Genomic DNA, 15,617 nt, shown 5'->3' on the forward strand with positions numbered 1-15,617 from the left:
TGTGTATTAAAGTTAGGAGTATTAAAGGAAGTGAAATAGGAAGGTTTGAGTTGAAAATTGATGATTTTCGAGCTTAGAATGCAATTTCTGGGAAGAGGGAACCGATACCCTATGAATGGGAATCGATTCCCCTTCTTGAACGAAAAATTTCCAGAATGTTAAGGGGGTACCGATTCCCCTGGGGGGGGGTATCGATTCCCCCCTAAATGAAAATTCGGAATTCAATTTATTAAACCGGTTTAAGTTATTAACATCAAGTTTAAAGTTTAGGCTTCTGATAGTTGTTTTGAAATGATATATTTATGTAGATATTGAGCCTAAACAAGTTCCGGATTAATCGAATCAAAGCAAGGCTAAGGTGAGTGCAATTTAAATTGTACTTATGTGATTGATCAAACATTGGCTTGCGATGAGTCAATGATAGAGTTACTATGGTAAGAAGTAACTTATATAATGTTATGTGATTACTCTGTATGCATTAGTACATAGAAATGGATGCATGTTATATGTTACATGATTTACATGCTTACATGAAAAGGCAACATATGATATTAGATATGTGTTTACACATACATTGGTATGTGATAGAAGAGAAGGAACATGTGATTATGAGATCAAGGATTACACGTATATGTAATACGTGATTGAAAAGAAACGATATGTGTTTATAAGAGTAAGAATATGAATAAGTAATGTGATCGGTCATAAATGATAATGCCCATGTTATGTGATATGAGAGCTAGGGGTATAGTTGGCATGCCAAGGGTCGAGGTTTACCTATGTTCTTCGGGACATATGGACTGTTTACCTATGTTCTTCGGAACATATGGACTGTTTACCTAGGTTCTTCGGAATCTATGGACTGGTCCTTCGGGACATTGATCGAGCTGTTGTGACAGCATAGTGGTGCACAACCTCAATGTACTCACATACCTTGAGTTCTCAAAAGTATACATGGGCTAATACATGGTCTTTACAGAGAGTAAATGGACTAGGTATGTTTTGTTGTGAAGTAGTATATGTGTTACATGGTATGTAGAGAAATGTTCGATATATGTAGTTATACGATAAAGAGGTACTAAAAGTATTTATATTATCTCAGGTTATCATGTATACTGAATTATATGCGACTCGATTGAATTCATAGATTGAATGTTTATATTTATGAGAAATGCATTATTGTTATTATGTTTTTGCTTCACTAAGTCTATGACTTAGCGTGTAAGTGATTTACACGTAGGTACTGAGAAGCAGAAGGATCAAAGCTAAGTTCAAAGTAACAACATATCTCTGCCCAAAGACCAGATCAGAAGTAAATTACACAGTATGTATAATTATGATAAATAGGTTGGCATGTAAGTAAAGTAGGTAAATTAAGTATTATGCTCTGATCGAGTTTTGTAATCTTTTACTTATATATATATAAGTACAAATGCAAAGAAATGAACTGTTAAAGTTTTATGAGTGTTATGTACAATTTACGAAAAATCACTGTAACAGGTTACTGTATTACTGTTCATATCGTATTTCACCGTTCATAAAAACGTTTTTATCTCAAATTTTGATACCACACACAATTGAATAATATTTGACTGTATTTTCTTAACATAAATTCAAAGGTTCAGTACTTTCACAAGAGTAAAGGTTTTGAAAATGTCAATGTGACATCTCGGACCCGTATTCAAGTCGGGTACGGGTTGGGGTGTTACATTTAATGGTATCAGAGCTACGGTTTAGCCGATTCTCGGCATAAACAAGAGTCTAGGGTGTCTTATAATGTATACATGCCAACAAAATAGTGCAAACTTCTGATCTGGTATAGTAATGAGTATGTTGTTTTGCTAATAGAACGATATGTTTGTTCTTAATAGATGTCCGGACATGATAGTTATAGAAGTCAAGCGGGAGATGATCGGCCCGCTGAGAGTAGTAATTCACCTGCCCTGGCCAGGCAAGGTGAAGAACAGACACCTTCTGGAGTGCCTGTAACTGATCAAGATGTGTTCTTTAGAACATTAGATGCGGTATTGACGCGTTATCAACCTCCTGTTACTTCAACTCCAAGAATGAATGTTGCAAAGGAGTTGAAGGGTTTAGGAGCTACAGAGTTTAAAGGTGAAGCCGAAGAAGGTCCTGTTGCTGCGGACCTTTGGCTTAATGATGTAAAAATTATGTTAGAGGGACTTCACTGTTCTAATGTAGAGAAGTTAGATGGAGTGGTCTCCTTGCTTCGTGGGCAAGCGAGAATTTGGTGGACAAATGTCACTTTGAGAATGACCAATGATCAAGTGACATGGTCTTTGTTCTTAGAAGAATTTAAGCATAAGTATATAGGAGATCAATTTATCCGTCAAATGAAGCAAGAATTTTTGAATCTGAAACAGATGAATCGCACAGTGTATGAGTACGAGTGCGAGTTTAATAAGTTAAGTCGTTTTGCGGTTGAGTTGATTCCAACAGAGAAGGATGTGTGTGAGTGGTTTGTAGAGGGCTTGCACCCAAGGTTGAAAGAAATGCTAATAGTATTGAACTTGTCCTCATTTCAAGAAATAGTAAATCGTGCTAAAGCTCTAGAGAGAGCTCAGAATGAAAGGTTTGGGGATCAAAGAACCCAATCATCTAAAAGAACCGGGGCTTTATCGAGTTCTGCACCACCCAAGAGGGGTAGAGATTCTGGTACTCAGTCTCAGGCAAGGTCTGGAGGGGTAGAATCCTCCGTTAGAGAATCAAATCAGGGGAAAGTTAGACAGACCCAATCAGTAGGGTTTGGTGAGGACAGAACCCAACAGAGACATTGTCAGACTTGTGGAAAATATCATGGTGGAATATGTAGAGTAGAATCCGGAGCTTGCTTCCGATGTGGTGAAATGGGACATTTTGTAAGAGATTGCCCATTGGGGAAAGGAGAATCAGTACAGTCAGAACGATCTGTTATGATACCTGGGAGAGAGAGAAGGAGAGGAAGAGGTAGGAGCCAACCTGAATCTTCTACTCAACAAGAAATACGCTCCACTGCTCGAATGTATAATATCAATACCAATGAAGATTTTGATGATCCGGAGATAATAGCAGGTATCTTTCTAGTGTGAAATAAATACATTATGATAATGATTGATTTAAGATTGCATGTTTGTATATTAGTAGTGAATGGGTGAAAGAATTGAGAATTCAGTTAGAAATTATTCATAGTATTATGACAGTGACAAATATATTAGGGTACAGTGTGTGGATAAGTAAGATATATTGAAAGTGTCCCATTATAATTCGGAGAATTTAATTCTTACTAAATTGATGAATTGTTATTCAATGAGTTTGAAGTAAGATTGGAAATAAACCAGTAGTATAATGTTAGAGGATTTATATCGTTCTAAAATAGAATAGTTTCTTTGTTGCATTGATGAAATAAGGCATAGGAGATGATTCTTATAAGGAGAATATTAAAAGATCGAATGATGCAGAATATTGTTATAGGAAAGTTTAAGAATATGTACATCAGTGATTTACATTATAGATGGATGATTGGTATGGAGTGATGAAACTAGAGGTTACTGTCTATATAATGAGTTACATTATATGGATTTTAAGAAAGGTTAAAGTAAAATGCATTGGAGATGTGTAGACAATATCTTATCTCCTGGTGTAATGAAAATTCGAGGACGAATTTTCTTAAGGGGGGAAGATTTGTAACATCCCAAAATACGGGTAAGTGACCAAAATTGTAAAATTTCAGAATATGGTGATTAAAGTATAATAGTTTAATAGTTTAATGATTTGTTCAGAAATATTTCCTAAAAGTCTATTGTAATTATCTAAAGGGTTAAAGGGCAAAATGGTCATTAGACTTGAAAATATAATTAAATGATATATATATATGGATAAGGATGGAGAGTTTCCAGAAAAATCTCTTCTCTCTTTTCCTTCTTCATTTTCTCTTCACGTGTGAAGCCAAGCAAAAGGTAAGTTGTCTCTTGAGTTGATTATGTGCTGAAATTTAAGTTTAGTTTTGTTTATTAGATGCTAAGTAAGATTAAGGAAGGATTATTTTGCTTTAAAACAACAAAATGAAGAGTTTATGGGGATTTAAAGATTTAGAGTTTTTGAATGAAATATTGAAATAAAGTGTATATTGAGAATTGAAAGTGGAATTTGACTTGTAATCAAGTTAATTAAGGGATAGGAAGTGTTAGAATGGGAATTTGAACATGTTGCAAAACTAGTAGAATTTTTGTAATTACATAGGAATGACTATATTTGAAGTTAAAGAAGTGATTATGGAATAGAAATAAGTTTAAGCATGTGTATTAAAGTTAGGAGTATTAAAGGAAGTGAAATAGGAAGGTTTGAGTTGAAAATTGATGATTTTCGAGCTTAGAATGCAATTTCTGGGAAGAGGGAACCGATACCCTATGAATGGGAATCGATTCCCCTTCTTGAACGAAAAATTTCCAGAATGTTAAGGGGGTACCGATTCCCCTGGGGGGGGTATCGATTCCCCCCTAAATGAAAATTCGGAATTCAATTTATTAAACCGGTTTAAGTTATTAACATCAAGTTTAAAGTTTAGGCTTCTGATAGTTGTTTTGAAATGATATATTTATGTAGATATTGAGCCTAAACAAGTTCCGGATTAATCGAATCAAAGCAAGGCTAAGGTGAGTGCAATTTAAATTGTACTTATGTGATTGATCAAACATTGGCTTGCGATGAGTCAATGATAGAGTTACTATGGTAAGAAGTAACTTATATAATGTTATGTGATTACTCTGTATGCATTAGTACATAGAAATGGATGCATGTTTATATGTTACATGATTTACATGCTTACATGAAAAGGCAACATATGATATTAGATATGTGTTTACACATACATTTGGTATGTGATAGAAGAGAAGGAACATGTGATTATGAGATCAAGGATTACACGTATATGTAATACGTGATTGAAAAGAAACGATATGTGTTTATAAGAGTAAGAATATGAATAAGTAATGTGATCGGTCATAAATGATAATGCCCATGTTATGTGATATGAGAGCTAGGGGTATAGTTGGCATGCCAAGGGTCGAGGTTTACCTATGTTCTTCGGGACATATGGACTGTTTACCTATGTTCTTCGGAACATATGGACTGTTTACCTAGGTTCTTCGGAATCTATGGACTGGTCCTTCGGGACATTGATCGAGCTGTTGTGACAGCATAGTGGTGCACAACCTCAATGTACTCACATACCTTGAGTTCTCAAAAGTATACATGGGCTAATACATGGTCTTTACAGAGAGTAAATGGACTAGGTATGTTTTGTTGTGAAGTAGTATATGTGTTACATGGTATGTAGAGAAATGTTCGATATATGTAGTTATACGATAAAGAGGTACTAAAAGTATTTATATTATCTCAGGTTATCATGTATACTGAATTATATGCGACTCGATTGAATTCATAGATTGAATGTTTATATTTATGAGAAATGCATTATTGTTATTATGTTTTTGCTTCACTAAGTCTATGACTTAGCGTGTAAGTGATTTACACGTAGGTACTGAGAAGCAGAAGGATCAAAGCTAAGTTCAAAGTAACAACATATCTCTGCCCAAAGACCAGATCAGAAGTAAATTACACAGTATGTATAATTATGATAAATAGGTTGGCATGTAAGTAAAGTAGGTAAATTAAGTATTATGCTCTGATCGAGTTTTGTAATCTTTTACTTATATATATATAAGTACAAATGCAAAGAAATGAACTGTTAAAGTTTTATGAGTGTTATGTACAATTTACGAAAAATCACTGTAACAGGTTACTGTATTACTGTTCATATCGTATTTCACCGTTCATAAAAACGTTTTTATCTCAAATTTTGATACCACACACAATTGAATAATATTTGACTGTATTTTCTTAACATAAATTCAAAGGTTCAGTACTTTCACAAGAGTAAAGGTTTTGAAAATGTCAATGTGACATCTCGGACCCGTATTCAAGTCGGGTACGGGTTGGGGTGTTACACATTCAGTCCTAAAAGGATCTTATGGTTGGATATCTAATCATGCATCTATAAACTTTTCTTAGTGGGTATACGTTCAATTTGGGTAGAGCAGCTTTTATGAAAATTTGTTTTAGTAACTCTACTGTGATTATGTGAAGACTTTAATGATAAGTCTTGACTTAGCAAGGAAAGAGGTTGAATGGTTTAGGAATTTATCTTGTTAAGAATCCTTAAAGGGAGGAAATTTTTTCCTTTGTGTTTTTACGTGACTCGTATAAGTGGTTTAAAAAATCAAGCCTACAATTATAAGAGAAGACATAAGTCCGTAAAATAAAATGATAGTACTTAAATTGAAGTACGAGAGGATTGAAGAGGATTTATATTGATCTCTTAAAGAATTAAAATGAAAAAAGATTCATGATTTATTGAGGGGATAAGTCTTAAGCCCATTTGCTTGAGGAATTCATAGTGGACATCCAACTTAGTCTTTTAAGTTCAATGTGGCCAAACGAAGCCATGGAAAGACTCATAGTGTACATTCTTACCTATCTCTATGGTAAATAATGTACATGCATAAGGATGAGTTTTTACTCTTAATGGATTTATAACCCAAGTTTTGAGGGTCCTAGTGAGAAGGACTTGATGAATCCATCAATGTGAAAGGATGAGTTTTACACTATTAATGAATTCATAGCCTAGGATTTGGGTTGTCCTAGTGAGACGGACTTGATAAATTCACTTACTTTATATGTTGAGTTTTATGCTCTTAATAAGTTCATAGCCCAATATTTGGGTGGTCCTTGTGAGACAAACTTGATGAATTCACTGAAACTTAAAAATGAGAGGTTGAGCTTTCTAAATGCTTTTAATGATTTTATATCCCTAGTTTGGGTAGTCTATATTGAGATGGACTTGATGAAATTACCTACATAAGTGTGAAGGATTAGCCACCTTTTATGAAATACTTTGGGCGATCTTTCTAGAGCACTTATCAGCATCCCGATGTATATTTGACTAAATTTGTTGATCTATCGCGGAACCGTGTGTTGTGAGTTTACCCTTATTTTAACAATTTTCAGATTCATTCACTTGTTAAGTGAAGAATTGCTCACTCTACTATATATTAGTTTCAAATATGTTTACTAATATTTAAGCGACTAATTTCATCATTACTCCTTTATTGAATTCAAAATACCCTACTTATTTGCATTAATGAGGGATTATTGGTAATACAATAGTGGAGAGTTACTTTAGGGAGTATGTTACCCATATTTAAGGAATAGTTGGAGTGGGTAATTATCATTTAACAATTTATCCCTCTACTATTCCTATAAAAGGGAAGTCCATCTCCTTAATTAGAATACACAGAAATTGATAGTTTCATTAATTTTTTTAAAAATTTCTTATTGAAGCAACATAAACGGTTTTCACTTCTTCACTTTAGGTATACGAGACTTGAAAGAATGCGTTAGCTTTGGAGGATAATGTCTATTTATAGATTACACCAATACAAATGCAATTATTTCTTAGACAATAACTTTTACCTTGGTACAATAAATCGTCCTATTATATTTATTATTTCATTACTTATTTATTAATCAATAATAATTATGTTGTTTTGCTTTGCAGCAGCCTTATTTTTACTAACACAAATAAAATAAGGTAACCAACTAAGGTTGGTCTGACTAGAAAGGGCTCTGGTTGCTTAAGCAAGTGATCTCAAGTTCGAACCTTTGTAGATGCAGAAAACCTTTTTGGGAGAGGTTTCCACCACCTTTCGTGCTCGATAGTATATTAGAGGATTAGTCTCAGGCGAAACCTGGGATATCTTGAAATACAAAAAAAAAAACAAAAACAAAAAAACAAGGTATGTGGGTTGTGCTGTCGAATCTCATGTTACTGCATGGCTTGCTGAAATCATATTCCGTGGAGCCGCAGCTATTTCATTTTTTCCTGCCCTGGATTCGTGGGATTTACGAACTCCGAAATCCTACTTGTGCTCCAAGAAACATTTAACTGTACAATTATTTATTTATTGCAATTTTCTTTTTTCGTTCTACTTTTCTCGCAATTGAGATTTTTTATTATTATTATTATTATTATTATTATCATCGTGTGTGGAGTCTAATTAATGGTTAGTCAAAGAATTGTTCACACGTCATTACATATGTCACAGCATGTTTATTAAATTATTTACATATCTATAAAATATGCGTTGTTAATTTAATACTAAAAAATAAGCTGCATTTTATGGTGATTGAACTTTTAAGGCATTTTTTTAATCACTAAATTTTTTATTTTTACATTGTAGTTATTAATCTTCTAATTCGTTTTCGTTATAATAATTAACATTAATAAATATTAACGCTACACATTAAAATCGGTTCCAAATTTGTAGTCGTTACCAAGGTTAAATTTTCAATAAATGAAACAATCATCGATCGATCCCAAATGTGAGAAGGGTCTATTTAACTATAAGATTAAAATAGTTTGGTTTCAATATGATCAGACGATTGATAATAATATATCAAAGAGTTTTAACTTTTAATTCAATTAATATTTACAAGGGATTTGAAGAGATTGAAAGATTTTTCAACGGATTAATTTGAACCAAAAGAAAGAAAGAGAGGAAGAATATGAATAGTTTGATGATCTTTTCGACCAAATAAATCATCGAACAACGATAGAAACAATAACAAAATAAAGCAACGACCAATATGGATTTGGGCGAAGAAGATTCCACGCCATCATTCTTTAGCGACATATAACGATAGTTATCGTAATGAAAGTGAATTAAAAGTTTAGTGATTATAATACAAATTTTAAAAAGTGCGATGACCAAAATGAAATCACTCTAACAGTTTAATGACTACAGAAAATAGTTTACCCAAATAAAAAACAAGAAAGGTGTGCCGTCAAATTAGTAATAAAAACAAAAAATGTGCGATGTTAATATCGTAGGTCGTGTTCCAATGCCCTTCTCCCCCGTGTATAATGTTATAATCACAAGATCGGCACCGTCGGATTTCCAGAACCATCCATCGTGATGGAGAGAATCTTCTATGTTGATGTTGACTGGAATTTATATAAAAGTGTAAAACTTTAAAAGTAATTAAAATAGATTTCTTGGCCATCCGTTGGCGACTTGTTCAAATCAAATTATTATATACATGTTTGTGTTCAAAGTAAATAATGTTGAATGAGTTTGTTAGACAAAACAAACTAATTGAATTGGACAACGTGTCTTATTAAGAGGAAGAGCTTTGCTAGGAGTTTAATATTATTCAACTTTAAATATAATTGAGAGATATATTATTATCAAATATAAAAATATTTGATAAAAGTATAATAACAAAATTATTTCCCAACGTTTCTTCAAATAGCTATTTTGTTTCATATTTTTTTAGTGTTTTCCTCGAACATTTTAATTTATGATTAAAACGGACATATTTGATGAAAATCGTTAGTTAACTAAGAGTTAACACACGTTATTGACGTGACAAATGTCACACCACCTAAAACAATGGTATGACATGTGCCCATCACCTAAAGTGAAGACACGACATTTATTATATCATCAAAAGTGATAATATGGTATGACTTGTCATTATTAGACACATGTGAATATGTTACGTCAGCAATATTGGTTGTCAGTTAGTCAACTAATATTTTTAGCCATCAAAGTCTGTTTTGATAAAAATATTAAAATGTTAAGAGGTAAAATGTCAAAAAATTTAGACCAAATTTGAGATAGATATATGATTTTATTTTAAGAGGGGTAAACTTAGAAATTTCTATTAAATATTTAAAGGTTATAAAATTATAAAATTACAGGACTCAAGGGAATATATGATTAAATTATTAATAGAAAATATAAAAAATATTAAAATTACATGATAATTTAAAAAATTTAATGTATATAATTATATCTAACATATCCTTGATCAATTTTATATTATTTTAATAATATAATATTTTTTACTCAAGATTGTTTGGACATCTTTTGGATTCCTAAACTTATGCTTTAAATTTAAATAAAAAAATTATATTATCAAGACACTAATTTAAATATATTTTGACAAAATAAAGAGTATTATTATCAAAATAATTGTCATGAATTTTGGTATAAAATTTAGGGTATAATATACAAATAGTCATTTAACTATAAAATTTTATTTTATTAAGTTACTCGACTATTTTTTTTAAAGGTAAAAGGGATATAGTTAAAACACCCCTCATAACTCAATCAAACTAAAACTCAATGAAAAAAAATATTACCTTTAGTTATATTACTCAAATCTAACATACACCTCATAAAGTACGAAGAATATTACAAGATAAAAAGAAGAAAAACACCACGAAAAGGCAACATATATTGTCAAAATTAGTATACTATATTATTTTGGAGAGTATTATTATCAAAATATATTATAAAATCTTGTCGTTAAAAAGCAATTTTTTTTGTTAAAAAAGTAATGTCAATATGAGTTAGACGTTAACCTACTGATTGAGATATATTAAAATTTGATCTCAAAATCGTAAACGACTATTATATATCAGTCAACATATTAATGTCCAATTTAGATGATCGTAAATTTTTTATTGAAAAATGACGGGTTTAAAACATATAAATAGTCGGATAATAATTTTATAATTTTTAATAGCTGATAGACTAAAAAGACATCATATAATTAGACGATCATTTTGTAATTTTTAATTATCTAAGAACTCAAAAAAATATTATCCTATAGTCGTTGAATCATTTATGTAATTTACCTTAAAATTAATGACAATTAAAGAATAAGTGGAATGAATGTAATTTGTTTTGCAAGGTAGCCTCACATCCACAAAGTCTCAGTTGGCTGTTTTGTTGTCTTCCTTTTTCTCCACATATCTACACTCTAAAGTAAAATATTTTTTCAAAAAAAATATATATACTAATAATAATTACAAATCTTTAGATCCTTAAATAGGATTACCATTTAATTATGGAAATTATTATTTAATTACTCTCTAAGAAATAGGATTAATCTTTCTCTATGGTTTTAACATATTTTTTATAAAATAAATAAATTAAAATAGTGTGAAATTTGCAAGACAAAAGACGAGAGTTGTGAGAACAACTACCGTCACAGCCACTCCCAATTTACTTGGAAAAAACGAATAGAGGGTTGACAACATAGAGAAAGGGAAGAAGAGAGCAGTCTCTATTTCTCTTCCTGAATAACAATTTTTTTCAATAAAGGCTTCCCCTGTACATCTCTCTGAAACAAACCCAGAATTTTCAACTCCATTCTGAGGTATTTCTCTTCTCATAAACTATGATCCTTTTTTTTTGCAGCATGTTGATCTTATTCTTTACTATGTTTCAGCTCTTTTGCTTCTATATGGTTTTAGGACTAATGGGTACTTTTTTTTTATTCCTTTATTCGACGATTAAGCACATAGGTTTTGTTGGTTCATTCTCAGATGTGGAGGAAATTGCATGTTCTTTATATGATTTTTTTTTATTATGTCGTGGTCATTTGTCTTTTGGGTTTAAAGTGAGTGTTTTAACGGCGACAAAGAAGAAAAGTATGGTGGTTTGATTTTTAAAAGCACTAGGAGATAAGTCAAATGTAAAGAAAGCTCTAGCGATATGAATGGCGTTTTTTTGGAGGGATTTGTGGTTGGCTGTTCTTCTGTTGTTTTCATTGATCTGCTGTGTAAAAGAGATAAACTTGGTGTTATTTGAAGTTATTTGCAGCACTTGTTGTTTAGAGTACAGTTTTCCATTGTTTGATGCTAAGGTTCATGGAGAATTTAGAGGGGAAAGGACTGCCAAATTATGTAATTTGGAGATCTAGTTCTAGAAAATTTCTCATTTTCGGAGCTTTCGGAGATCGAATACATAGAGCACTGTATGTTTGGTTTTCAGTGGATTTTGAACTGTTAGTATGAAAATTAGTAGATCGAAAAACAATGGATTATTTCTTTCGACAGGGAAAGAGGAGTTACTTTTTGCATGATATAACCTGCAATTGTCATTCTTTTCAGCTATTTATGCTTCTCACTTTCTCTGTCGCATTATAAGCGTTTGAATGTCTCCTCTGGGATCGGTTATTTTTCGTTTGGGAAAACTATTCTTCTACAGTTGCCAAGTGTAGATAAGGTGTCCAGAATGGTTGATATTGCTGGGCAAAATGTTGTATGCTCATGGACTGCTCCCATTTGTAATTGATAGAGAGGATTAGAGCTGAAACATCTTTTATAAACATACTGTTTATGGAAAACCTCTTATAAACAACAGGCTGTTTGTTTATTCTGTGCTATAATTTCGAGTGTGATTCTTATTCAAATGACTTGGTGCAGAAACGCCATGCAATGTTTAGATGAAATCACGTCTCATTTTCTATGATGTATGACCTGTTCTTTTGCTTATTCGGAATTGAGTGAAGACATCGAAGGAAACTGCTGGATTTAGTTGGCATTTAGTGGCATGTAACACTTGCTTTTGTGGAAAAAGATGATTGCCCTCTTTGCCTATGGTTTGGTTTAGTGCTGTGTCTTTGTGTAATCGATGCTTTTCTTATCGGTTGATATATTAGGGTTAAACAATTTCTCTTCCTTGAAAAATCTTCTGGTCTATGCAGATCATGTTACGAGCAAAGCATATTGGTAACCTGTCCAATGGTGCAAGATCATTTCTATTTAGTGGCTCACGAGGTACTGCTGCAGATGGAAATTCATGCACGTGCTCCGAAGATGAGACCTGTGTTTCAAGAAGGCAGAACATAAGAAATGAAGCTTTGTCGAAACCCTCTGCTATGGGAGCTCTGAAGTTGGGGACTGCATCCCAAGCTGTAGATTCTCATGGAGCTGAGAGAGCAACACAGCCTGTCTCTCATCCTATTCCTTTGCGTAGATCTAACATTGTAAATTCTGCTAGCAGCACTAATGCTGTTCAACATGATGAACGTGCAACAGCTACCATTTCTGACCAGTTTGTTAAAGCAGGCATCGAAGTTGTGTCATTCTTGTCCGATCTGATGAATTATAAACTTCCTTTGTCTGATGGGGGTACTATATTAAGCTCACCTAGACACTATGTGGTTGAATCGACAAGGACTCTTCCAAATATAAAGACTCCAGCTTTCAAGCCTGTCAAAAGAGAGAACTTTGCCAAAGTCAACCCAAAACAGTCATCTGAAGTAGCAGCTGGGGAAAAATCAACAGTTAGCTACCATGGTACAAAAGATAGAGGCAACAAATCCAATTTTGTCAAAGGTTACAAGCGAGTTTCGAATGCCGAATTTGTGGATTCATCAGAAACTCATAGTAGTTCTGCAAATACTTATGATCGGAGGAAGCCTATACCACAGAGAGTGAGAGCTCAATCTCATCGTTTCATGTCAAATTTTAATTCCAATGGAATACCTTCAAGTGCAAAGGTTTCAGATTCTGGCATGGATGGCTTCAGGAAATCTTTTAGAGATATGAAAATGGCAACGGGAGTTTCTATGACCAGATCTCTAGGAGGCACTGGGCACGCGGTGGAAACTGTATCCCAGATATTGCAACAGCTGAAGTGGGGCCCTGCTGCCGAGCAGGCTCTTGAAAATCTCAACTTTTCAATGGATGCATTTCAAGCTAACCAAGTCCTAAAGCAGATACCAGATCCTTCAGTTGCTCTTGGCTTTTTCTATTGGCTGAAAAACAAGGCTGGATTCAAGCACGATGGTCATACATACACCACCATGGTGGGTATCCTTGGTCGTGCGAGGCAATTTGGGGCAATAAATAGATTGCTTGACCAGATGGTGAAGGATGATTGTCAGCCAAATGTTGTGACATACAATCGTCTTATTCATAGTTATGGACGTGCAAACTACTTGAATGAAGCTATCAATGTGTTCAATCAAATGCAGGAAATTGGTTGTGAACCTGATCGTGTCACATACTGTACTCTCATCGATATCCATGCCAAAGCTGGGTTTCTTGATGTTGCCATGGACTTGTACCAAAGAATGCAAGCAGTTGGCCTTTCTCCTGATACATTCACTTATAGTGTGATAATCAACTGTCTTGGAAAGGCTGGGCACTTGCCTGCTGCCAACAGGCTGTTTTGTGAGATGGGCGATCAAGGTTGTGTTCCTAATCTAGTCACCTACAACATCATGATCGCTTTGCATGCAAAGGCAAGGAACTATGACAGTGCATTAAAACTTTATCGTGATATGCAAAATGCTGGATTTGAACCCGACAAGGTCACATACAGCATAGTAATGGAGGTGCTTGGACACTGTGGATATCTGGATGAAGCAGAAGCAATTTTCGGTGTGATGAAAAGGAAAAACTGGGTGCCTGATGAAACTGTTTATGGCCTGCTGGTTGACATATGGGGTAAGGCTGGTAATATCGAGAAGGCTTGGCAATGGTATCAGTCCATGCTACAAGCAGGGCTGCTCCCGAATGTTCCTACTTACAATTCTTTGCTCAGTGCGTTCCTTAGGGTACACAGGTTGTCGGATGCTTATAACTTGCTGCAAAGCATGCTTGATTTGGGTTTAAATCCTTCTTTGCAAACTTATACCTTGCTCCTGAGTTATTGTACAGAGGCCAGGTCACCGTATGATATGGGGACTTGTTGCCAGCTCTTATCTGTTACAGGTCATCCTGCACATATGTTTCTGCTAAGTATGCCTTCAGCGGGACCTGATGGTCGAAATGTGCGGGATCATGTGGACAAGTTCTTGGATATGATGCACAGTGAGGATAGAGAGAGCAAGAGGGGGCTGGTGGATGCTGTTGTGGATTTTCTTCACAAATCAGGGCTAAAGGAGGAGGCCGGGTCTGTTTGGGAGGTAGCCATGGAGAAGAATGTGTATCCAGATGCTGTTAGAGAGAAAAGCTCATGTTATTGGCTGATCAACTTACATGTGATGTCAGATGGAACTGCTGTAACAGCATTGGCTAGGACACTTTCCTGGTTTCGCCAACAAATGCTGGTCACGGGAGTCAGTCCCAGCAGGATTGATATAGTGACTGGATGGGGCAGGCGGAGCAGGGTTACCGGATCATCACTCGTGCGACAAGCTGTTCAAGATCTTCTTAACATTTTTAGCTTTCCGTTCTTCACCGAGAATGGCAATTCCGGGTGTTTTGTAGGGAGTGGAGAGCCTCTTAACAGATGGTTACTTCAATCATACGTGGAGCGGATGCATTTGCTGTAGTTTGTTGTCCACCCGACCGGAGCACAACGGAGTTTTGTTGCAGGAAGTAGAAGAGGTTTTTTTATATTATAAGCTGCCTTTTTTAAAGTTAAATAAGGAGCTGATGCCAGCTTCTTCATTTTGTTGCAGTTTAGATGAGCTTTTTGATTGAAAACTCGAACCCGATATTGGATCCGAATGCTACGGCTTGGCAATTGAGCAGCAGGATGTATTTAATGTTAAAATGACAAACTTTTGGCCGAGAAGTTTTATGTACATGATCTAAATTGTTTTATTCATTTCAAATTTCTTTAGAATAATTTCATATATATTTTAGGGTAAATTATATGTTTAGTATTTAAATTATTATTTTTGTCTCGTTTTAGTATTTAAATTTTTATTTATTTCAAAGTTATACATAATGTTTATTTTTTTGTTTC

At 34.0% G+C, this 15,617-nt stretch overlaps 1 protein-coding gene across 2 annotated transcripts; it reads left to right on the forward strand.

The window, feature by feature from the left end:
- Nucleotides 1–11,118: 11,118 nt before the first annotated feature.
- On the forward strand, nucleotides 11,119–15,466 carry LOC120140759 (pentatricopeptide repeat-containing protein At1g18900-like). 2 transcript variants are annotated; one of them, XM_039155738.1, is made up of 2 exons: nucleotides 11,119–11,286; nucleotides 12,610–15,466. In XM_039155738.1, exon 2 carries the CDS (start codon nucleotides 12,613–12,615, stop codon nucleotides 15,196–15,198), a length of 2,586 nt encoding a protein of 861 aa, XP_039011669.1. In that variant the 5' UTR covers nucleotides 11,119–11,286; nucleotides 12,610–12,612; the 3' UTR covers nucleotides 15,199–15,466. The 2 variants fall into 2 exon arrangements, with proteins under 2 accessions (XP_039011669.1, XP_039011670.1); XM_039155739.1 differs by having other exon boundaries at nucleotides 12,619–15,437.
- Nucleotides 15,467–15,617: the final 151 nt, after the last annotated feature.

Source organism: Hibiscus syriacus, unplaced genomic scaffold, assembly GCF_006381635.1.
Source record: "Hibiscus syriacus cultivar Baekdansim isolate YM2019G1 unplaced genomic scaffold, ASM638163v2 tig00110788_pilon, whole genome shotgun sequence".
Taxonomy (NCBI): domain Eukaryota; kingdom Viridiplantae; phylum Streptophyta; class Magnoliopsida; order Malvales; family Malvaceae; genus Hibiscus; species Hibiscus syriacus.

Excerpts from the sequence above, each read along its gene's own strand:
- LOC120140759 (XM_039155738.1), top strand. The coding sequence starts at position 12,613 with ATGCAGATCATGTTACGAGCAAAGCATATTGGTAACCTGTCCAATGGT.